Source organism: Strix uralensis, chromosome Z (genome assembly GCF_047716275.1).
Source record: "Strix uralensis isolate ZFMK-TIS-50842 chromosome Z, bStrUra1, whole genome shotgun sequence".
Lineage (NCBI taxonomy): Eukaryota > Metazoa > Chordata > Aves > Strigiformes > Strigidae > Strix > Strix uralensis.
Window position 1 is genome coordinate 82786546 of NC_134012.1, and position 25723 is coordinate 82812268.

The 25723-nt window shown below is 35.7% G+C and overlaps 1 protein-coding gene across 2 annotated transcripts in view; it reads right to left on the minus strand.

Annotated features, from left to right (window-relative positions):
* Positions 1–3857: 3857 nt before the first annotated feature.
* NDUFS4 (NADH:ubiquinone oxidoreductase subunit S4) overlaps positions 3858–25723 on the minus strand; it is a 48336-nt gene continuing 26470 nt past the window's right edge. Inside the window, exons 3-5 of one of the 2 annotated variants that reach the window (XM_074856149.1) lie at positions 12694–12866; positions 8437–8510; positions 3858–4064 (exon numbers count right to left, since the gene is read on the minus strand). In XM_074856149.1, coding sequence (XP_074712250.1) covers positions 3961–4064; positions 8437–8510; positions 12694–12866 — 351 coding nt within the window. In that variant the 3' untranslated portion in view covers positions 3858–3960. Of the gene's footprint in view, positions 4065–4580; positions 7837–8436; positions 8511–12693; positions 12867–25723 lie in introns of those variants that run through there. The other variant, XM_074856150.1, reaches the window with a different exon arrangement.

Here is a 25723-nt window from a genome sequence, read left to right on the forward strand (position 1 = left end):
GACAACTGTATCTCCAGCAAAACCAAACTACAAGAGTTCCTGGTGTGATATTACAGGCAAAGCTAAAATTAGTCCAAATTCATGTCTCTTTTTCTACCACATGACAAAACTTTGCAGATAAGGGTAATTAAATTTTCCATTTCATAGTATCACTTAATAGTCTGATTTGTTTTAAATTATCCATCAAACTGCACAGTTAACGAATACACTGCTAGAAATCTGAAACTGTTCTTTTAGTTTCCTGACAGTCTTTAGGTTCCATTACAACATCATGATTTTGAGTTCCAGGGCCTTTGTTATAATAAAAAAAATTGTTCATTGGAATTATGAATGCTGCCAGTCTTCAAAATAATTTGGTATCCTGCAAATGTAATTTTATCACAACGGAACTATGCAAAACATATTGAAGTACTGCAGGTATGCACCCACATTTTGTAGGGAGTCCTATAGCACAAAGTAGATATGGTTATCAGCAGTCAGCAACACAATGGGGATCATTTACTTCCACTTCAGTTAGGCTTAGGTAAAAGAAATGTCATAAAACATAAAGATTAGGACCATATGAGCATTCAGAAGACAGCTAAGCAGGGTTGGTTTGGGTTTTGTTTTTATGTGGCTCAAAACTGAATTCATGTAAACAGGAATACATTTAACAGAGCAGAATTCATGGCCAGGAGCTTTGAGAAAAAGTGGCAGGAAGGGGGGAAATACAAATATGGGGGGTTAAATAAAAAATAGGGGAGTTATTAATAAAGTTAAAATTTCAGCAAAGCATTCCTGGTTTTGAACAGAAATTATAGTACTGGAGTGGCCAAACTTTCAAAATTCATGTAGGAATTTTTTTTTTTAATATCTCTTGACCACATGAAAAAAAAGGTATGAAAAGGTATGTGCTACATACTTCATAGAGCTGATGTAAAAGCTGGGAGTAAAAGCAGTAGGATGTGGGAGGAAAGATTATGATGTTGCCTCTTTCTTAAAAGGAACTTTCACCCAGACTTGAAAGGAACAATCCAAATCTCATTGTGACAGGTAGCTGGCTGAGACAGCAATGACAGATAATAAGACTTTTTCAGAAAACTGGTCATACTACAGACTGATTTGCTAGAACTGGGAAAGAACTTTGTCCTGCAGCAGAGTTCTGCCTCCAAAACTTCACACAATATATCCACACAAGTGTAAACTACTTCAGATCAGTCCGTTAATTTTTTTGCATTAGACTTTCCACAATAATGGAAGCCACAAAACTGTAAAGAAAACCTCTTAAATCTACACAGCTCAGTGAAAGAATGTAAACGTTACATCAGTGTAAGGCTCCTCTGCAACTGGCATGAAATTGTCTTGTAATTCTTTCATACTCTTTTGGTTGTTATTGCCATGGAAGGTGGTAAGATACCGCAGATGCATGTAAATCCCACTGCATAAAGAACATGTTCTATTTGTTTGGGACCTTTAAACTTTTTCTTCCCCCATTAATGATTTTGGTGTTTCCAGAGGTTTGAAATATTACTGCCATGAAAAGCTTTGATTAGTTGGATGCAGCACAACTACACCTACCACAAAGATGAATCTCTAATCTTATTCAGCATTTGTATTAGCCTTGAGTTCTCAAAATCTCTTTAGACTTCCATTTTCAGATCAACAGTTGAGGATACTAGAAAACCTAATTATGGTAGTTTTCCTGCTGTACCTTTTGTTTTGACATATTCTAGATCTGGGAGCAATCTTACCTGTCATAACACGCTGCAGAATAGACAGAAGCTGGAGTTGACCAATAAAACATACCCTTCTGAAGGTACTTAACTAAAGGTGGTCAGATCATCTTGTATGATTCCAGTTGCAGCCTAGTGCTGTAGTATTCTGGTAAGTTAATGAAAGGGTAATGAAGTTTAGTATCTAGTTGACTTTTTGATCTCTAAAATATATTCCTGTTGGCACTAGTGCTCTGCAAGCTCTTGCATTCAATTTCACTTCTAGGGTTTGAAGACTATAGTGACGATAATCAACTCTTCCATTGTCAGCATGCTCATTCTTAAGAAGCCATCCAAGTCCTAGGAAAGTGATTGGAGGAAAAGAAGGTCTGAGCTCAAACACAACTTAAAGACTTCAAGGTAGGGTGTACAGTACAGAATCATGCTGAACATATACATTTAAAAAAAAAAAAAAGAAGAAAAAGCCACCTTCTTAGGAAGGGGACTTGAAATTCTCCTTTGAATATTTCCATTATCTTAGCAGCAGAAGAAAAAAACCAAACTGCTCTATGTGAAACTGATTCTCGTTATGCTCTATTAACATAGAGCAATTTCATATATTAGGTGTCCAAAGATAATGTTAGGTATCTAACATTTATCAGTCATTTCCCTGGACTACATAATTTCAAAACCCAAGCTGTGTATCTGCTGCATTAGCTATCCAAGCACTTTTCAGTTTTAATGTTAACAATCTTATAAAGCTTGAGGACCATTCAATTAAGATCTTGCTGCTCTTCACTTGTAAAAGACAGAAGGAAAAAAACCAAACCAGAACCAAAATGGCTTTTCTTATTACTGTCTCCTCAGTAAGATCAGCATACAAAGAGATGCAGTAGGTTCTCGACTGTTAAGATTCCAGTTTGGTGCACTCTGGCATTTCTGTAGGACCTTAGGCTTCACTGCACAATGCAGCATTCAAAATTCAACAGGAAGATGAACTGGAATAACAGTTCCCGTCTGTGATAGGAAACTAGCAGTGTCAGCCAACTGGTTGACTACACTGAAACTGGGTCAAAAACAATGCTTTAAACAAATTTTAGCCATCATATAGGGAAGCTGGTTAAAACCGAAACAAATCTGGGCAACACAAGGTAGTTTTATGATTTCTTTTAGGTGGAATTCAGTGCAGAGCACTTACACCATTCTTTATATCTCTGTGGAGAGAGCTGTCTCAACTGCTTCTTTTCTGACAGTTGAGATAAAACTCTCAGTTGAATATGAAAAAGGTGTACCTTCCCCCAATTTGTAATAGATTTCACTGATCATGTGTGCGCCTCTTCACTTGTTAAGTAAAAGTTAAAAGTGAATAAATCAAAAGCCATAGACATGTAACCAAGGATTCCAAACATAATACTGTTCATTATTAAAATTAATGATTTAATGTCATGTAAGAAAAACTGAGTTTAGGCTGCATATTCGATGTTAAGGCTGAGATTCTATCACCACATCTCTTGTTAGGCAACAGAAAACCTCAGTGCAGATAAACATGTAACTAGCAATAAAAAAATAGAACTGTAATTATATAATTAGTATATGCTGATGAAGCACCCAAAAGTCTTCTGACTTTATTTGTGCACATTTAACCGGCATAGTTTCACTTTTGAAGAACATCACAGGGAAACAATTGCACTCTCAATCTTTTGGACCAAATCCAACACAAAAAACACTGCTTTCTATTCCAGTCATAAATGCTTCTGGAAAAATGACAATATCAATTTGGGCAGAAAGGATGTTATATAATATACATTTATACAGAATAGTCTATACACCTTTACTCAAATATTAAGTTTTATATATCATACTTTGCTCTTGAATTGACAAACTTCTCTTGTATAGAAAGAGAAAAACCCCAGCTTCTATTGAGAGAATTTGTATATGCAAGGCTGATAAGTTTAAACAAGATAGTGAATATAAAATTACCACCAAACAGAAGCCATAACCTTTAAAGATGCAGCTGATTTTAAACATTCCTGTTGATATATTCCTAGTACAGCAATTTTTTAGAAGTATGAACACTTCAAATCTCCTCTATTTATAGGGAAATTTGTAACAGGTTCAATTGGAGACATCAAAAACATTTTAAATAGACATCACAAGATGCATCTGTACTTTAAAGGTCAAATTTATTAGGAGATTAAGAGATGTATTATACATGGACTATAAATATAGCACAGCTGACTTTATTCACAGTCAGACAGCCAATGCCAACCTATTTTGTAGACACCCTTGTTCTTTTGTTCCAAGAAAAGTTTGCACCATAAGACTTGGATTTAGGTTTTGGAATCTTCTCCTCTTCAACATCGTAGCTCCACCCTGGAGGTTACAGGGGAAATGGTGGGGGGAGACAAGAAACAAAGAAATTCTAAATTTCTCAGCATACAATACAGAGCAAATGCAACTTAAATGTTTTAACTTTAATATCTTTTTCTCCACATAGACATCCACTAGTTTATTGCTTTGTAATTGGCAGCAGAGAATACTGAAATGCCATAGATGTGACATATGCCCGTTCTCTCAGTTGATAAGACTTCACCATACTGTGTACCTCCATTTTTTTTACTTCTGCAAAAACTTGAGTCTCATCAGTGAAAAGCTCAACACAAAACAGTGACTGTCCTGCAAGTTCATGGCTCCGCAACTCCATAGTATCACAGAAGCACTAAGGCTCTATGTGTGCTGGGCCAAGAAATTAAAATAAGATAAGGAAAGGCGGAAAAAAATATCATACAGAAGATCTGTCCCAAAGGTTGGGAGAGAATGGAGACCTTGGAAAGCTAGAGAAAAAAGAAGGGTGGGAGGACCAAAGAAAGGAAGAAGCAAGGGAAAAACTTCAGCATTACAAAGGCGTTTAATACTCAAGATTTTTACAAGAACATAAAAAATTATGAGTAAAAAGGAATTAAATGATAGAAGACAAGTAAATTATGTGATAGTTAAGCAAGAGAAATGCTAAAAAATGTCAGAAAAGAGGAGGTGGAGACATCAGTGTTTATGTAAATCAAAATGCAAATTGGTTGCAGCCTCCAGGTGCCTGGAAAGTTGCCAGGGCAGCACTCAGTATTCCAAAGTTTGGTCTCTTTAGCTGCAACATTTCACTCAAAGTTGAGATACTTGAGTTGAAGCTAGAAGTGGTTTTAACTGATACTAATAAGATGATACTTTTCTTCCTTAGTTTTAAAACAAAAAACTTGGTAAGTCCTAGAAGGTTTAACATATATCTGAATTTTTACATTTAAGATGCTCAGAAAACATGCAAGATAATCTACACATCAAAACGTATTAAGACATTAAGACACAAGACATTGTCATGTCACTGTACTTCAATTTTGTGTATTCACAAATGTCACACAAACATTTTCTTCATGCTTATTAGGCTGAATCAATGTTAATTTCAAAGTTAACTATTCTCTGTAAGAAATACTGGAATAGACGTTTTAAAAACATATTCTTTCCATCTGTGAGAACACTGGCTTTTGCCTCCTGTGCTGTTTAATAATGTAAGCTTGGATAAACAGCCAGTACTAGATCCAGAGACACACTTTGGTATTGCAACATTCAGCATTATAACACCTAACTTTGAGGCACTTGTCAGCTGGAATGTAATCAACAGCCCCAAGTTATTGCTTCATCTTTTTATACACTAGATAGAAAGGAGCCGATTGCCTCCGAAAAGAGATTTGCAACTGCCAGCACAACGACTTGGGCTGCTGTAGCTATCCAAGATCCACAAAGTTAGTTACATCTAACTTTGGATTGCAAGAAGCCACCACATTTGATAAGGTTTCACACTCTGGAATGGTCTCCTTGAGCTGGGCACCTTCAGTTGTTCATGACAGAGCAGAGGTCACTTTTATAAAAATACCACAATGGTGGGGGAGGTTATTCTTCCTCTGCCACACAAGCCAAGTGGATAGAAATCAGATTTCATCATCTCTGGAAGAACACCCTCATCACCTGACTAAAGATTACTGTGGAGTAGAAAAACTCTCCATCCTTGTTACTAAACAGTTTAAATGTTTTTAAACTGCCTTGGTGATGTCAGACAGGACAAAAAAGAATTTAGGTCCACAGGCTAAACTTTTAATTTCATCCAGTAACAAGTGTTTCCTCCTTGCCTCAACTTCAGACCATCCTCAGCTGTCACATTTTGGACAGAGATCTCAGTGTATTCAGTGCTGTTATTCCTACATTACAAAACACATCAGATGCAGAAGGCAGAAAGATAGCTTGCCTCAGGTTCCTGAAGCTTTCAGGTGAGAAAGAACTCTTGGGCTTCCCAATCGTATCAAAATACCTGCAATATCTAGGATTTGCAGAAATTAAACTTGAGGTACTTAAGGAATTTTGTAACGGAAAAGTTGGGTGGTTCATATGGGAAGGACAGAGAGGTAAGGATTTGTGTTCCTAGACTTAGATGTGTTTCAAAAACACCTCAGTTTACAAGCTAAGTTCCACTGTAAATGTGTACCTAATTTATAATTTATTTTCAAAAGCAGAACTAAATATTGTAAAATTTATATTCCCAGCTATATCTGATACCAAAGCTATTACCTCAGAAAATATTATGTACATATCATAACGCATAAAACTAAGCCACCTTAAATAAAAATGGAATAATAATTTAGGCAAGCCAGTATTGCAGAAAAGTTTGGTACATCTCAATTATGGTAAAATTAAGCATGCAAGCTAAGTGAATATTGAACTAATAATATTAATACTAAGTCACAGCCTTAGTTTAGTTGGTAGAATTTCTTCGTACTTTTCCCACACAATGGAGATTCATTACTAATTCAGTGAAGGCATAACCTTCTACAGTGAATAAATCAAGTATTTTACTGGAATTGGCATTTGGAAAGGACAAAATATAACATCTTCAAAGAGATGACGTAAGTAGCACATTAAGACAGTGATATATAGGCCAGGATTCAGGTTTTTCCTCTTATAGGCTGATTTTCCCAAGAAACAGAAATAGCGTGAATAATACAGAAGCATAAGTAACATGAGATTCTCTCAAATTTCATATTTGTTCATAAAACATTACAAAATACTATTAAAATTGCACAGTAATTGGTGTATCCAATGCAAATATGATGATCCTATTAATTCCTTAGTGAGCATAATTGTTTGTCAATAAAATTAAGACTGTTAAAAAAAATCCATTCAAAGAGGAATAAAGGAATTAAATACTAGCCTTTACCATTAAAAAGTACAAATAAATTGCACATTATGCTTTAACTTCTTAAATGCTTTAAATGCTTTAACTTCTTAATTGTACAAGTTAATGGACTTACCCTGTTTTTTGGGTGTACAACATAAGTCATCTAACAACTTTGCACAATTTGGTCTGACCAAGAAACTTTACTGTCTGTTTACGCCAGACTACATAGAGTTGAAAGCTGCAGACCACAGGGAAGACTTCTGAAGAAGCTTACGCTCCATATGCATTATTCCTGGCTTTAAGTCAGTGCAATTAATCTTCCTCACATCCATGAGCACTAAGCATTGAGCCTAGCTCTTTAAGGAAAATGAACTTGTTTTTAAAATTTAAAAAAAAAAAAAAACCACAAAAAAATAATGCAGCAAAAAATTCATACCAACACATAAAAGAACTGCTGAATATTCAAAAGGCTGAGATTATGGATACTGCTTGCGCTACCATAATTCTGTGAGAAAATACAAGCCTAAATAACCAAATAAATTTACGGATACAGTCATTCTGATACATCATTAGCATTAAAAATATTAAGTAATGATACTGGCTTTTCTAACATCTTTTCCTCAAACATGAACAATCATCACGTGTAAGTGTTAAATATAATTTCAATTTCCTCAATCTACAACTTCCTCACGGGGGGCAGCAAAGGGGGAGGTGCTGATCTCCTCTCTCTGGACACCAGCGGTAGGACACGAGGAAATGGAACGAAGCTGCGTCAGGAGAAGTTCAGGCTGGACATTAGGAAAAGGTTCTTCACTGAGAGGTGGCTGGTCACTGGAACAGGCTCACCAGGGAAGCGGTCACAGCACCAAGCCTGTCAAGGAGTGTCTGGACGATGGTCTTAGTCATATGGTTTAGTCTGAGGTAGTCCTACAAGGAGCAGGGAGTTGGACTTGATGATCTTTACGGGTCCCTTCCAACTTGAGATATAATATGATTCTACGATAAATCCATTCTGCAACATGGCCAAAACTAAAGTCCAGTGTGCTTACTTAGTAGTCAATTTCAGTTCTTCTGATTATCAAACATTCACATGGGTTCTGACAGCATTTCCTTAACTAGAAATCCAGATGCTCATGTCAAGCCTTCAGGCAAAAATCCTACTGCCATGTAGCTGGAACCCCCAGCCTGGGATACTCTTTAAAGATAAAAATATTAATTTTCCTCCAAGACCTAAGCAAGGCTCAGTTCTCATTCAAAACACAGATACTTGCAAAGGCATTGCAATATTAATGCTAAGAGGCTGGAACACTTTTCCAGAAAGTGGAAGGCCTAGATTCAATGCCTTCAGGACCCTCAGAAATATTCCTCCCCATTTTCCTCCTTCTCAAGTAGAGCACTAATGGTCTACCAGTTTTGTGGAATAGAGTGAAGATGCTTTATTCTGTACTTTTACTGTTGCTAATACTCTGAGATCAAGATTGCCTATATAAAGCTGAATCCCTCATACACAATAGGTACAATACGTACCATTTTTTTCAGCAAAAGCAATGGCATCTTCTTTAGTAGAGAAAGTAAGAACCATGTTGGATAAAGGATCAGCTCTGTAAGAAATCAGATGGCAAATTTTAAGCACATTTGAAATATAAAATAATTACACCTGTATCTCAAATGCTAGTCAAATGCTGTAATATGTAACTTTTTGTAGTACACCACCTCACAAGCCATTAAAAATCCCTTTATTTTTAATTCTTTCCAGGATTAACACTTACTTTCTGCAGGGTATTTTTTCACTCTTTCAATCTGTTAAACTTCCCTCCTTGCAGAAATTAATGTTTCAACTTTTTTATTAGACAAACATGTCTAACCACCTGCTGAGATTATAGTAAGTGTTCTGCATCAACCTTTTTAATTTTGAAGCTCTGTAGTCCCTCTCCTTTTGGAAGGCTTAAGGTAATTTTGAGTATTTCAAGGAGACCAGGAGTCTGTAGAGCGGCTAGGGAAAGAATAACCTTATATAGAAAAGAGCAGAATATCAAAGTTAGAAGAGCAGAAATTAATCATAGACTGAAAGTACATAAAAAACCTCAAGAGTTCAGCTTTGGCTGAGGTCACATGACCTACATAAATTATTCCAGTACAGCAAGCAGATCACAGGCCACCACTGAAAATGAAGCTCAGAAATACAAACTGCTAGCTAACTAAATACACAGTGGTTAGTTTTAGATGATCAGCTATTCCTCAACTGCATTTCTGAAAGGCATCAAACTGCAAAAAGCTTTTTGAAGCAAATTAAAATCTCAGTTAAAAAAACCAAACTGCCTTATTTGTTGCTATAAAAGGTCAATTTAAGAATAATGACAAAGGATGAAAAAAAATGGTGTTCTGAAAATTAATCTACAAAACTTTTAGAGAAGATACTGGTTGTAGCAGCACAATGATGAGATAATGCTTCCCTGAGACAATACTGTACATGAGCCTGGGAGACAACCAGGAAGACAAGACCAAATTGCAACAAACTATTGAAGGAGCTGCCTCTCAACTGTTCTCTCTTTGAAGCTAGAAGGGTAAATGAAGAGAAAAAGCAACCAGAGATACACTGAACTCTACAATAAAGGACAAAGCCTGTGACTGGCGGAGGGGGAGGGTAAGAGGGGGAATCTAGCTTCCAGCAAAGACAACAATGTAATTTTATCTGATGTACACATGGAAAAATGGAGTTCACTATATATCCAATATATTCCCCCCCCTCCACCAAAACCCCAACAAACAGGATAAAGGCAGAAATTACATTTTCACAAGCCACTAAGATGGGTTCTCTTGAAGACATTTAAAGATTTCTCTTATAAATGCAGTAGGGAAAATTAGGAACTAAGAATTAGTCCATGATGTGATCAGTGGAGAATCAAGTGACCCAAATACACGGCAATATTGTGACAATTTTTCTTATCATTCTTCTCTTCCACAATTGGGGTTGGAAAAAAACTTCTCAACACTGCTAAGTGGGAACAAAAAGTTTAAGTCTGAAATGTAGTGAGGGACCAGTGCCTGTTCAGTACTGCAAGTTTGGCAAAAACATTCCAGGACAGAGGCAGCTTGGAAATTGGGATTGCGCGGAAATTATTTGTTTTGTTTTCACGTGGGATCATCTCTCATCCAATCTAAACACAGCTTTTTGATTTCTTTCCATATATGAGCTATTCATGTATTTAAGGTTGGGATAATCTGTGAGCAAACTGGAGTTCAGGATGGCCAGCATGATCATATTGCATGTCAGCAATATCAGTGCTACAGGATTTCATATGCCTACCCTAAACTGTCTTATCAGGCACTGCAAACTGGGATTCCACATTTTCGTAGGAGATCTTGTACAATGAAAACCATGTACTTCCCATGTTTCTTTGTTTACAGCTTTATATTAAATGATGTACTCAAGAACTATCCATAGGCATTCCTGTAATGAAACCTCCCACTTTAAAAAAAACCCACCATGGATCCATTTCGTTTAGATCTACAACTGGATAATTTCACTGAAAAAACCCCTATATTCAAGAAACAACAAATGCAACCAAAAAAGCAAATGAGACTGTAAAATGACATAAATATAGCAAGGACCTAGAGGTAAGTAAGTATATTGAATTCAGAGGAAAAGGGCTCTAATCCACCAACCCTGTTACATTATTCACGAGTAAATGGGAAAACTTCTACGAACTGTTCTTTGCAGAAATTAAATCTGAAGAGGAGAAACTCTTCTTAGGTATTTGTGTGTTGCACAGTAATTTGAAATTACCAGAATGTCCACAAATAGTTTTTGTGAGAATTCCTTAAAAAAATTAACAAACTAGTTTACTAAACCCTTAACCCAGCAGTGTAAATTCTCAACATAGCACTTGCTTTTGGACTACCTAGAGCTTGCTTACACATGAAATATTCCTTTCCCTACCCCAAAATAAAAACGCATGCAGAGATGGATTAATTCAAAATGGCCATTGCTTTTTAAATTCCCACAATAAGCTCACTCCAGGACAATTTAACATACAGGTAAGCCCTTAATACCATGGCTTATTTTTCTAGATGGTTATATAGCACAAACGGTTATAACTGTTAGAAAGGTTAAAAGCCATTGTTTTGGCTGAGATCATGCAAAATCCCACCCAGAAAATAATTTGTCTGGGGAGGTTAAAGTCAATGGAAAAGCAAAGGGGGATTAGAAGAAAAGTTAAATTCAACCTGAACTAAAGTAGGTGTAGTACCTGCTACAGTGTTGTAATCTGTGCAGTGGTATAAACAGACCATACTCAGTGGCTAGACACTTAGAGGACACACAAGATAGGAGGGAAAGGTGTGTTGCTGGTCAACAGTCTATCACTTAATTAATTTATACCCTGTGAAACAACCTGGTCATTATTTGCTAAATGTAGTAACTACTTGCAGTGGCCGAGGCATCCAAGGCATTCACATTAAATCACTGAAATCTTTTCTTAAACAGCAATTTAAATTATGCTTAAAATGAAATGGTGAAAAACCCCAGGGCGTGCTTAAGATGAGGTCAATGTATATACAGGCTTAAAGTTTTAAAACAGATATTTTAAAATATTAATTGTATTAGACTGTTAATTCATATTCAGTATTTTTTCTCATCCAATGATAGTTGAGCTTGGCTTCACTAATGCTTTGCAATACCAATGCAACACAGATGCTACACATTTGAGCCTCCTCAATTTTTTATGGGAAACCAACATAACAGGAAGACTTGATTTCAGTCTTATTTTGAACTAATATTTCTGGATATATTTATTTTATAAATAAATAAAAAAAGAAAAAATCATTCTGTGATCTGATTTAGAATGCTAATAAATCTCAAAAAATGTGTCCTCAAATTATTTCACATTCATGGTTTAAAGGTGGTTTTTTCCCCACAGAATTTTGCATTCTTTGATTGTAAGTGCTAATATGATTGCAGCCAGACATCTTCAGTACACACTGTATCCTTCTTGAAAAATAATCTCGAGTGGTTGATTTTTGTTTATGTAGAATAATTAACTTTTCTGAATATGCCTCAAACAAGACAGCTTCAAATCAAAATTACAATATTGTCAGGACAATTGCTGCCACAGTCCTCACAGTTTACAGGAATTCTAACTACACTGTAAAACGTAGGTAGCACATTTATAGAGGGGAAAAAAGAATTAAAAATTAGCTGCATCCAAGTTATACTTTCATCTCCAAATTACAGCATATTTAGCCAAGATTAATACTTTTCTGGATTTTGGCATATTTAAGCATTTTTACTATTAATATTAGCAACACTGAAACAAACAGTGTAATATTTTAAATAAGTTTGGTTTTTTTTAAAAAAAATAGTTATGGCTCATTTTAGATCTTCAGGATATTTATAAAACTTTGTTAAAAAATAAAAAACATCCAGAAGATAAGTATTGTTTTATGTTTAACCAAATTTAAAAGATGCAACTGAGAGCTGCTTCAGGTAACTAACAGCCTTCTTTTCTTGATGCTGCCACACAGTAATCACCACAAATGTAATCACTGAAGTTTCCGGTTCTTAAAACCTTTTTTCAAACTCCTCCAGGTCATGTTGTGAGCTAAAATCTGCCTTTAAACATAACAGATCATTAATCATACAACTAACAAACCCAACCACCTACTGTAAGTACTGTTAAAAGACAAGTAGATTTTCAGTAGAAAGGGCATTTCGAACTTAAAATTTACATGACTAGTAAGAGCCAAATATAGAAGAAAAGTATTCCAAATTCGGTAACTACTCACGTAGATGCCCAGCCCATTAAAGGGTTCTCCCAGCGCTCCCTGTTATCAAATTCCATCTTCCATTTCTTTGTATTGTTAACTCCTGCTTGCATTGCATTACGTGCTGGAACAAAAATGTGAACTTTTCTGGTTTTGATGTGCTCATCTGGAACACCAGTTAAAGTAGTGATATCCTATGAAAAATACAATGGAACTTGTTACAATGGGTTCACATACACAGCTTGTAAAATAATACTGCTTATACTTTTTACATAATTTCATGCTTTATTTCTTAAGTTACAAAAATGGAAAAAAAAATGCAGAAAAGTATGTTATGAGACCAGCTGTACAAAAGTGAAGCTGATTCATGCTGGGGCTGCTATCATCCTGCTTCCCCTGGCTGAATTAGATTTTGCATGGATCAGTTACCTGAACCTGCTCATCTCCCAAGCTACACAACTGCTAGTGCCAGAGGAGGGACAGTACATTCCCTCCCATCCTCTGACCACAGCTACAAAGTTGGGAGTGCTCCAACTTGCACCAGCTAAAACAAATGCAGAAATGTATTATCTCTTCCTTTTCCATTAAAGAAAGTATTACAGCACAGACTGAAACATCGACAAATCCTGAAATTTTACATTACCATTAGGAGCCTAAACTTAATATAAACAGAACTATTCACCAAAATCCTAGCCAGCCTACTATGTGCTGCAGTGTAAGTGCTTTCACTTGGGCTTAAGTCTGTATATAATTAAGAGACACCAACATCCATGCTGGCTCAAGAAGCTACGCTTCTTGAGCATGAAGGAAGAGGCAAGAGGTTATATTTCACACAATAATCTAGTGATTGTTTGAGACTGCAGAGTAGGTACTAGAATTCAGCTCTCTTATTTCTCTAGCCAATTGTTATCACACAAAATTGACCCCCTTGTGGTGTTTCAAGTTCTGAATATCAGCTTTTGAGAGTCAATTCTTCATGTTCAATATCAAGAGAGCAACATTTTATACTGGTAACATTCTTCAGTATTTTTGTGAAGGACAAAAGGATTCAGGAGATTCCAACCTTCAAAGAAAAAAAAAGGCTTGTAACATTGTATATAGTCAGTAGTAGGATGCTCTCCTCTACTAAGGCTTGGATTGTGAGCCCTGAACAAATAAAGATAAAAATTGAAGGATCACAAAACCAGCCTAAAAATATTAACTGACTTTAACAAGAATAATATAGATAAAAACCTCGCAAGAATTGCTGCGAAAAATTACCCTCAGCAGCATCTAATCAAAGTGAACTTTCTCGCTAAAAACTAAACAGTAATTACATAAAATTAACCTGTCAGTTCACCCTAGTAAAGAGTGAAATCAAACATCAAATCCATCTCTAAGGATGCTAAACTACTCCTGTTCCTTACATACTTAAAAGGCCAGTGGGAGCTCCTTGGTCTCCCTCCCTCCCTGCCCTCCCCTCCCCTCCCCTCCCCTGCCCTCCCCTCCCCAGGAACAAACAGTAAACTGCTAAAAGTTCAAAAAAGTGCAGAAAAACTTTGCATATATTGAACTCATCTCACCAGTACTGCCATGACTTGAAATGAAAAAGCGAACAAGTTTAAATAAAACACTGTGGCTTTACATGTCTGTAGCTACTAACTTTATGGGACTTTGTTTTGTGACACACTTAAAAGCTCTTGGTGCTGTCACCAGATCATTCTTTGAAATGACGAAAGTCTCATTTTTTGTTTTACTTCAGAAAATAAATTTTGGGAGATCAGTCCCTCAAAACTACACAAGGGAGCAAGTTTAAATCCTTTTACTTATATTTACAATTAGAACAGCAGGGGAAACAAACAAGCATGCACACTAATTTTCCAACTTCTGACATTTTTACCCAGACTACTAAAAGAAACTGTCAAAGTATCTTAACAATTCCATTATAAATGCTTTCATTAGGACGAAGTAATGTTTATTTTTAATATGACTCTAGCAGTGATAAGAAAAAGAAACACTACCAGTCACTGGAATGTTGCAATATGTATGTAAAACACCTCCTGACAGACGCATTTCTGACTGCTGAAGCTTAAACCACAGTTTTAGAAGGAAATAGCTTAAAGTTTTCTTATTTGAATTGGCAAAGTGCTTTGTTTAACAGAAATGGTTTTTTACCTGCAGTAAAGTCTGGTGGGGCTTCAATGTTTCAGCTTGCCTGTTTATAAGAATACGCTACTGTATCAGCCTTTATTTCTGTATTTAACAAACATGCCTATTGAGAAAATGTAAGAATATTCTCAAAAAATGTTTTTCCCTTCTGAAATAATATGCTACATGCAACAGTTATGGGTTTGTTATCATCAAATACCTCCAAGTACTCAAGCTTCAAAATAGCTCAAAATTATGAACATTTATTTTTACTATTATTATTCTCAGCAACTCATGTCCATTATTAATTTTATGCTTCAATGATTCAGATTTAGAGGTTTTTGAATTGTTCCAGAATTATCTGGAATTATTAAAATAAGATACTATGTCAAATAACATTACAGACATATACAGTTTCCTCTTTTGAAGCCTCCACACCAGAGAATTGTAAAAAATACTACACATACAGAACACAATCTAAAAAGAGTATTAAAAACCAGCAAACGCTACATTTATGAGGCAACCATAGTAAAGAAATTCCTAGACTTGTCCATCTGGACAAAAATAAAACCAAAACCCCAGACAAACCCTAAGATCCTTCAAGCCATGTTTTCTTGGGCACTCAGTTGGCTCCAAATCAAAGTTATTTCACTAATAATATAGGATTCATCCCACAAAAATCTTTTCAAGGTGAAAATGAAAACCTGCCTACTTTTTGAAACTCAAATATCTACATGGTTTTCCCAGCTTTTCATACTTTGATTCATTATAGCTGAAGTTTCCATGCCTTCTGGGAATCTAGCAATTTTTTGTTGGTATCTTCCCCATTTTAAAGCTGGCAATTGAACAGACAGTTGTTAGGACAATGAGTTTCTGGTGTCTGAAGCCCAAGTTGTCCTGAAATAAAATCACTGTTTTTGCTTGCTGTAGACATGTAAGGTACTGTAGCATAGCTGAGCTGTTGCCAAAGATATGGAATAAAAAGGCTTGGCATCTATCACATACTTGACACCTAAAGAGCACAGAAGCTCTAAAATTCCTATTCCCTGTAGGCGCACTCTTAGTCTAGACAAACTGATTTCTCACACTTTTAAAATGCATTACAACACTCTATTGTGATCATTTCATCCACAGAGCTCCAGCTAGTGACAGAAGAACCTGTCCTTTAAGCGACATTTCAATGGGCTAAAGCTCCCGCTCCAAGATGCCATTAAAACAATATAATACTTGAAAAGAACTATGCTGCACTGGGTTGAACTCTTTACTGTGTCTTCAGTGCTTTGTTCTGAGTTCAAGTTCTCATTGAAACTACCTGTGAACCAACTTTCCAAAACAAAGATGTTTTTGACACATGATTTCACATTACTATCTTTTTTCTTTTTTCCTGAAGTGTTCCTTACTGAATTTGCTATATTAGCATATTGAAATATTAGTGAGGTGTTCGGCATTCAAAATTCTAAATAATAAGGTGACAATATAAAAGACTTGATATTTGAGCTGTATAGGTTTGCTTTACTAAAAATTAACAACCCTGCTTTTTACATTTTTAACGCAGGCTATCATCTAAAAGGTGCATTCTGACATTCGGTTTTTCTTAATGTAGAGGTGTTTGTTTTTTTTTTTTAACAGCAACCTCTGAATTTTTTTGTAATTCAAACAAATTAAAATACTTATTCTGAAGCATTTTGGCTCTTCTTGGAATAAGCTGAGAGGGACAAAACACATTCTTTAAACAGCAGAAATCACATCAGATTGCTTACAAATGAAGAGGAGGTTTTGTCTTTATTATAACATACACTATTTAATAACACTTGTCATGGTGGAAAGACTGGCAAAGCCGTTCTGGAAAGAGTAATAAATGATAAATGTGCTATACAGCCGGGAGAAAAACTGTTTCACAGAGGCAGTGTCAATGAAAGCGGTATTGAGCATGAAGATGACTTTTAAAGGAAACAAGAATTTCCCTCTTTTAAGCACTGCACTAATAGCACAAATTCCAAATTGGACAAGAAATGGAACTCTATAATTCAAGGAGAAGAGACAAAATAATTGAAAGTATCTCTGAAAACAATTGGTTTTGAATAGATGGGTCAGGTGTGCATAAAGGTGTTGTGTTTCTCCTGTGACATTTCTTTCCATGCATAGACAAAAACTGTACATAACCACTATCAACTATCTACTGTTTAGCACCCCCCCCCCCCTTTTTTTTTAATAAAGGAAACAGGGAACAAGCAATGGGAAGTTGATGTCAAAACACAGAAAAACCTCCCAGCAAGCTTCCAGCAACCACCCAGGATTTAGAGTCTTGATAGCTGCTCTCTTTTCAATACCAGAATTTCACACATTTCAATGACCATTATGACTTCAAAGAATCAAATTTTCATCATTGTCCGTCATCTGCCGGTTGATTTGTATAAAGGAGTTCTTCTGCATGCACTTCAGACAAAGGGCTTCTTACTTTCGTGGCTATATATCAAGTTTAAAAGTTCTGTTTGTGACAGTTGTGTCTGTGGTAAATTAGGGTAACACTGAAGGAGTGCAGCTGCTCTGCAGGAACCTCCTTTTTGGCATCATTTCACTTAAATAAAAACTGAATAATTAGCTTCTGCCTTTATTAAACCGCAAAAATGCCACTGGCCTTAGTAATTACTTCCGGTTGCTCCACCTACTTAACCTCAACAGTTTACACTTGTTAGAAAGGAGGGAAAGTAGAAGTTTTCTGTACTTTATAGGAGTTTACAACAGCTTGCTCTCTTCCCCACCCCCAACATGTTTTACCAGACTAAGTGCATGAAGTTTTGCTATAAATTCATGTTGCAATACACTTTCTTTAGGAGCTGTTATATCAAAGCACAGAACATCTTGCATAATACCCACAAAATAGCTGCTGCGAAAGGAGCTTTTTATTTAGTGTGCTCAGCTGCTTAGGCTGTAAGTCAGGAAGAGAACATTTATGTTTCTACACTTCAATACAGTATTTTTGAAACAAATGTAAGAGAACAGAATCTATTATGCAAATTGTAAGTGGAAAAATGGAGCAGAATGAACTAAATGTGGTCAGACAACATTTATCTAACAGCTACAGACATAACAAGGGGGGAAAAAAAGCACATTTACCCTTAGGAAACTCTGTATCACACAGAATACAGTTTTCTCTCAGGCTTCACAATCATTTTGCATTATCACGGTAATCTGTGAACAACATGGTGTTACCCACAACGTGTTCTCCCATCTAACCATCCTGCAGAACAATTAATAAGGAAGTTGAGAAAACCAATGAAAGAACCATATTTGAAAAAAGAAAACTAAACACTGTAAACACAAAACAGGATTCAATAATAATGATTGCATGAAAGCTTCCATTTAAAGAAAATCTCTTTCCATAGGCAGTTTTGCAGAACACGCTAAAGAGAAACTGGATATCGAGAAAAAGGTATGTTGAAAAGAGGGTCTAACAGAAGCAGAAATTGTCATGTTACTGGTATCAACATAAGTCCATTATAACACTTCTTAGACTACTGACTGCCATCATGCAGAGGTGTCAGCATCCAAAACAGTCCAACATTTGCAAGTGCTGTTAGTGTGAGCAAACTCTACCCAGCTGTGAAATACAAACTGGTGAAGAGACACTACTCTAACAGTCACTATGGCTAAGCATGTGCTGTTATCACAAAACCTCCTTGAGAACTTCCCCGTCATCCCACTGCACAAGGGTTCACTCCACTTTCTCAATATTTTGTATGCCCAATATTATTCCATGCCGCTTGTATGAAATACTACAAACATAATGGCAAAACACATCCCACACACCATTAAATGAATGTCTCTTGGATTTGTTCAGCGTGAATACAATGAAAGAGTAAACACGCATAACTGATTTGACTTCTAAAAATCCCAGATACCCTCTACAAACTGGAACACAACTTCACACTAGTAAGTAGAAAACTTCCCCCTCACCAACCCTTCTTTTGCATCTTAAAGCATTTTACTTATAGTTTGCATTACATTCTCGAATTTTGTATTCACATTTGTTTTCCTGCAAAAGTCACAGAAAGACTGTATTTATAAAGTAATTAATGGTAAATTATGGCAAAAGCTGCTGAGTTGTGCTTTTGTTAGTTTAAACCATAATACTAAAAAACAAAAATCTCAGATTTTGAACCTCTCAGTGCCCTGGCAAACCTCAAAACAGAGAAGCATTTTTCTTGACAAACATGCAAAAAACACCTATCATTCACCCTGCATCTAAAACAACATTTTAGAAATTTAAAAATGAAACATTCAAAACACGTAAGTCCCACTTTCAGCACAGTTGGGTATTTCATTGCTCAGTATAGTTTTTCTGCCAAGAAAGAATCAAAGAGCAAGACAAAATGATTATTTATTAATAAATTATTTTTTTCCTCTAACAGTATGTCTTAGTTTTATAAATGTTGTTTGGGTAAATATCATTAAATTAAAGAGAAGGGGAATCAAATATCTGAGCTTACACTTTGCATTTTCTGTGTATGACTGGAATTAAGAAAATCATTAAATGGAGGAAAGTAGGGGCAGTCAGGGGAGAAGAATATATTTCATAAAAGTATATTGATGTTGCTACTAGTAGTCATCAGAGACTTCAGTGTGGTCATGACATTCTTCAAATTGAGGAAATGATAAACAGCGTGCTTGTCTCAGGGTGGAAAAAAAGTCTGAATTACAACAGACCTTGTAAATTACTTTTTCTTCTAACACAGCAAAACTTAGAGATAACATACCTTCTAGAACTCATTCAAAGCATATGTAAGCAAATCTTTTGCTTACATGCACACAAGTGGCTAGTGGGTTTTTCTTATTACCTGTGAGGCATTTAAAAATACAGTTTTCTACAGCGCACAACCTTCAAGCATTCTACAAGAACTTCAAAGTCCTCAGATTAAAAAACCGTGCAAAAAAAATAGACTACAGCAAAGTTTTTAGACCATAAACTTTCAAATAAAAGAAGAGGCAGTCTTAGTTTACCTGCATTTAGAAATAGGGTAACTGAACGATTGACATAATCTGATTCTTCAAATAATTTACAGCTACGGCAACACTCTACTGCCTTACTACCATAAGTAACTCCTCAGTTGGAAAACAAAAGACCAGGCAGGAAGGAGCTTTAAAGGACAGAAGACAGAAGTAGTAACTCCTTGAGCCCACCTAGAACAGACAGCTTTATGCAGATTCCCCTGATTAGTTCAATTTTGTATATACTATTAAATAAATAGCATATTGTCGTTCACTTGCAGTTCAGTGATGGTGTATTCTTTCAAACAAAATGTATTCAAGTTCCAGTTCTGATTATTTATGCTATACTCCTAGCATTAGTCACAATAAGCAGACTGGCTTGCAAAGCTAAACATAGTATTTCAAGAATATCTTGGTGAATTATTCACTAAAGATGACTCTTAAGCTTACAGTCTGTAAAATGGAGTTTTGATCATGGACACCCAAAGCCCTAACCAGCAGCTCAGGGTAGGGTCTTCCATATCTAAAGTACGAACCAAAATTCAGGTTACTCTTGCACATTGGGAACAATTTCTGCATTTTTTTTAGTAAAGTGGCATCAGAAACTCACAAAGTCCTTATTTTTTTACACTCATTAAAAGTTACCTGTCTTACAAAATAAATCGTAAGCATATGACTTAAGTGAATTTTAAAAAGTTACTGTTTTTCACGAATTCTGTCAGGAATTAAAAAAATAACAGTTCAGATCTGCTTTATGCCTATTTGAAAACCTTACAAAGCCTCCTTTAAAGTACACATGGAGAAATTTTCCAAATAAGGCCCAGGTAGAGTTCCCAAATACAGGTACCATTTGTTTCACTATCTTCAGCCTTTGGAGGGGAAGGAGTCTAATCTGTGTTAAACGTGTGGCTGGGATGCTTTTTCTCAGTTTTGTGGAAAGCTCCCTTACCAGTTCAAGCTGCAAAAGACCCAAGAGAGCATGACATGCAGAGCCTAGCAGTGAACTGGGACACTACTTACACATAAGCAGTGCAATTAAAGCAAGTGAGGCAAGAACACCTTGGCCAATTCATACTCTAATCTGGACAGCAAATATCCTTAAGTCTGAGCTGTTGTGATCAAATTTGGATGTACAGCAAAGTCTTAAGACTTGGTAACTCTAGTAAAACTTCCTATGTAAAAAAGATTATCACTACAGTATATGAAACACCATCGTGGATTCAGTTTTAAGTAGCCACCTCCCTGGGCTGACAGCTAGAGCAAAGAACACCGATTTAAAAAAAAAAAAAAAAAAAAAAAATCATTATTGTGCATTCTGGTGTTCTTTTTCTTTCACCTCCCAATTACCTATTAATTCCCTATTTAAAGGTAGCTGTGGAACATCATTTAAGGATGAAAATTAGGCTTCCCTTTATTAAAAAAAGACATCCAATAAAGGTGGGGGTGGAAAAAAAAGAAACCAAAACCCAGTGTTTTAAAGTTTAACTTGACAATACTGTCACACCAGTGCATGGTCTGCTACTAAGAATAGTATTGAGAAATCCCGAGTTCATGTAAACCAATGCTTGTCTTCATTGTGATGCATGTTCTCTATTGTTTACATCTCCTTTATAAAGAAAGTGATTTCTGTAAACAGATCTTTGCCACTTAGTAACAAGTCGTGTGAGACTTAGGGGAGAAAAATAGAAGCAAATCCCCAATAAAGAAATGCAAATTTACAGCAAAAATCACTGTTGGTGCATGATTTTTAGAAGAAAAGTCGCATTTAAGAAATTACAAGGAAGTTAGACCTGTTAAAAGCTGTCCCTTACCCTAATGCAAGATGTAATGCTTCTGTGTAATATGCATGGACTTTAAAAGTTGAAAGAAAGTGCTAAATAGTGTACATAATTTCCATACACAGCAGGTAGTGAAGCAAGAAAAGAACTGACACAGTTACCCTCGTTAAAGAGATGCACAATAGAGAACTGTTATGCAGTGTTAGCGTACTGAAGGTCTATGCATCAGGGATGTTGCGGCTATTAACAGCTTAAATGTTCACTGTATTTTGTTAATTAGTGCATGCAGCTTTTAAGCCTTAAATGTGTTTCAGAAGGTTATTTTCTAACAGTAACACAGTCATGATTCCCTGGTGGGTATGGGAAGGGTTGATGGAGCTTCAACTGTTTCAACATCAATAAAATACACAGCTTAATACCGCTGGACAAAATGGTTTCTTAAAATTTATCTACATGGTTAGTTAACATGGAAGCTTTCTATAATGTCTCTCTAAAAAGCTGAATCATAACTAGAACGTTATTAGTGTTACTTCACATACTGTTTTTAGCTTGTTCTAGCTAGTAGTCTGTCCCTGTAATTTGTGCTTTGGTCTTTATATGTTTGGCCTTGAAGGTTATTTTAGGACAGAAATCATGGTCTTACACTTTCTGATTCAATAGAGAGAAATTCATCACCAATTAAATTCAGTAACTCAACCCGATACACTACCTCTTTGCTTTCAGTTTTCTATTACTGTGGGGGGGGGGAAAAAAAAATCAAAAGAGAGTACAATGTACAATTGTATTTACTAAACAGTGATAAGAAAGTGAGAACTTTTACTGGAAACAGACATTACAGAATTTATTCAACTTCTGACTTATCAGAGAACCAGAATCAGTTGACCCAAGACTGCTTTCAACTGGAGTGGACATGGCAACAACAATGTGGTCCTAAGAAAATGCACCCAAGCAAAATTAAAAACAGGAGAATAAAGAATAAAATAGTAGTGCAAACTACAATCTTAAAAATAACTTCTGCCTGGTTAACATGCTACTCAGTGAAAACTTTAAAATATATGATTGATGATGATGATGATGTTGGCCTATAAAGAAAAATACTGTTGTTTATTTTTATACATGAATATATGTGTACATCTATAAATCTATAAAATGAATCTGTAAGGAAAAAGTATCCATTTTTTCAGATGTTTGTAATCAGAACTACACACCATAGTCTTTAATTTTTTTAAAACGCTTGCACCATAATTATAACGTCTTTCAAAAAAATACGGTATTTGCTATGTCTTATCAGCATTTTGTAGAAATTCCTTATAGCTCAGCTTCTTCTCACTTGTTAACCCAGTTGTCAGGCTAACACATAATAGGATAAAAGTTATTTCCCCATCATGCAAACCAATGGGCTTTATGGAGTGAACCTCATAAACAAGACATCGAGAACTGGAAGAACATCTGGTTCCATTTCATCATTAATCTTCTGAGAAAGAGGTAGTAGTAAAGAAGCATCAAGCTTGCAGCATGACCAAGATGTTCAAGGATTCCCACAGGATTACTAGCTTTCCAGACAAGGAAAGATTTTCCTTTCTGACTTACATATATATACAAAAATTCAGAAAGACACATTTGAATGAACAGAAAAGAAAGAGCTCTACAAGAAACTGTTTATTCACTATTCCTGACAGGACAAGAAGAATTCATGTCACCTACAGAAATATTTCATAAGAGGGGATATTAACTTAGGTGTTCTAAAAAAGTTTCAGATAATTCTATTTTTTTATAAGAACATGAAAATACTATCTAGTCTTTAAAAAGCAAAACTACTAAACAAAACAGCTCCAAAAATGAAGTTACTTCTTACTCCTGCTGATTTCTAGGCTGTATCAGTGGCTTCTTTTTATTCTTTCTAGCAGATTAGAAACATTGCCTGCATATTTAGACTTCTAAAACCAAACAAGTATCTGCATGTTGAATAACCTTTTGGAAGCCTGACAAACTAAACATGGCACAATGATACTCCTTTAATTTTTTCTGAGCAGCCATCATAGCATGCTCTTCAAAACCAGTATTCTTTGATAGAAAATTAAATACCATTTAATGAAACAAAAAAAAAATCACCTGGATCCCTTCAGAGACATATTCTTTGACCCAGTGCTCCAGACTAAAGCCTTGAAATTTTTGCACAAGAATGCTGCATGAAGGAAGCCCAGACAAAACAGACACTCGAGATCTTCGAAGGTTGTGTAACCTCAATCTCAGACACTTCTCCTTCCAATAATACGCAGAAGAGATAGCACTACCATGCACCAAAAAAAAGGCTCTCAGATGAAGAAAACCAAATCCTTTACCCTAACCTAAAACTAAAATAAATCTACATAGGGATGAAAGCGCAATTGCTCTCATTGATACAACTATGTATCACTTTATACCAGGTGCTGGGCTATACTTGCAAAACCTGTAGTTTCCTAAACTGAAAAACAAAATTATCTCAGGCTGACGTTTAGTAATATAATAATATTTATTGCTCTTAAAAGACAGCTAAAGGTGATGGCAATTTCTTTACTTGGACGGTCAGGGTTATAGAAAGCTTCTTTATCACGAGGAGTAACTTGTTGCCCGCAGACATTCTTGTAGAAAGCACTTTATCGGTATCCAGCCAACCGGGTTTTCTAAACCACTGCAAGCTTCATCAAACACAACTGCATACAAAAACAAGTTGTAGCAAGCAGTATAGGCTGAATTGAGCTAGGATATTCCAACTGAAGAGGGATTTAATTGCCAAACAGCAAAATATAGTGAATTTGCACTACTAAAAATACATACACAACTACACCTGAGCTTGTACTGTATTTAAGGCCAAATGCAAATACCAGCCAAAACTGTAAAGAAGAAACTGCCAAATTATTTAAATTAAAAAACAAAAAAATCACTGTTCACAAATAAATGTATGCTCTGACAGACCAGTGTGGTGTACAAGAAGTTAGAAGGATTATCACCACCCCAAAATCATTAAAACCTTTAAACTTCACATTAGCTGCTTGACAAGGTTATCCAAGGGAGTTTTTGCTTCCCAGAGCAGTCTTTCTTAGTCTTCACTGGGGGAAAAATAAATAAGAATTAAAAAAACCAAAACCAAACCAACAAGAAAAAAACCAACTTGTTAATAGATTATGTTTTGCAGCAAAAATGCAGATTCACAAATAAACTATGAGTGACCACAAAAAGTAAAGGCCTTTATGTATTCAACTCTATGCAAGACCACTCTTAAATTAGACACTTTTATTAAAGTAGATGTATATGTATTTTCACTTGTGAATAGCATTCTCTTTTGAATAGTTCACTTTTATTGAAAGAATGCATTTAATTTTCAAATAAATCTCCTCTCCACTGGAAATTAGTATCATCCAAGTGTCAAACATCACCACTGCAGATGACTGAATGCAAACTAAACACTATTGAATATGAAGTGAAACAAGAGGACAAGATACACTGTATTAAATATTTTATAAACTACCAGCAAACAATTTTCTTTTATCTTGAATCTCAAATACAACACAGTTCAGATAAGCTGGTCACCTGCTCACTTGACACAACTGTGATAGAAGAAAGTACTTCTCCAAATCACAGCCTTTATATACAAGGCTACTTTGGCCAAAGCTAGAAACTTTCTCAAAACATATCTGCAAAGTAAAGCATGGAACAAACACTTTTATTAATCTCAATTTACATAACACATTTATTCATTTTTCATTATTCTGAAGCAAAATGCAAGCTGCTGATCTAACCAAGAAAAAAAAAATATATACAAGGAATACAATCTACAAGAGAGAAATTTGGGGCTAAGGGGAGGGGATGGGTAACTCTCTCTGAAGCCCCATACAGATTTCCATACTGGTACCTTGTACCCTTTGAATACAACAACTCCTCATCATAGAGTCATACAAATAAGGCACACAAAAATTTGTAAGTTACATTCCTCATCTGAAGAGGAATGCTGTCCTGAACTGAATCCTTTATGGTAACCAGTTGAATAAATATTGCAGCTAGAGTGGATTAAATGAAGAAAAGATTATTCTAAATTCTTTTATCCCATTAAGTTACTTTAGGAACAGCTTGAACTCACCCTCAGGGAATAACCCCCAAGGGGTTAACAGCATTTTGAA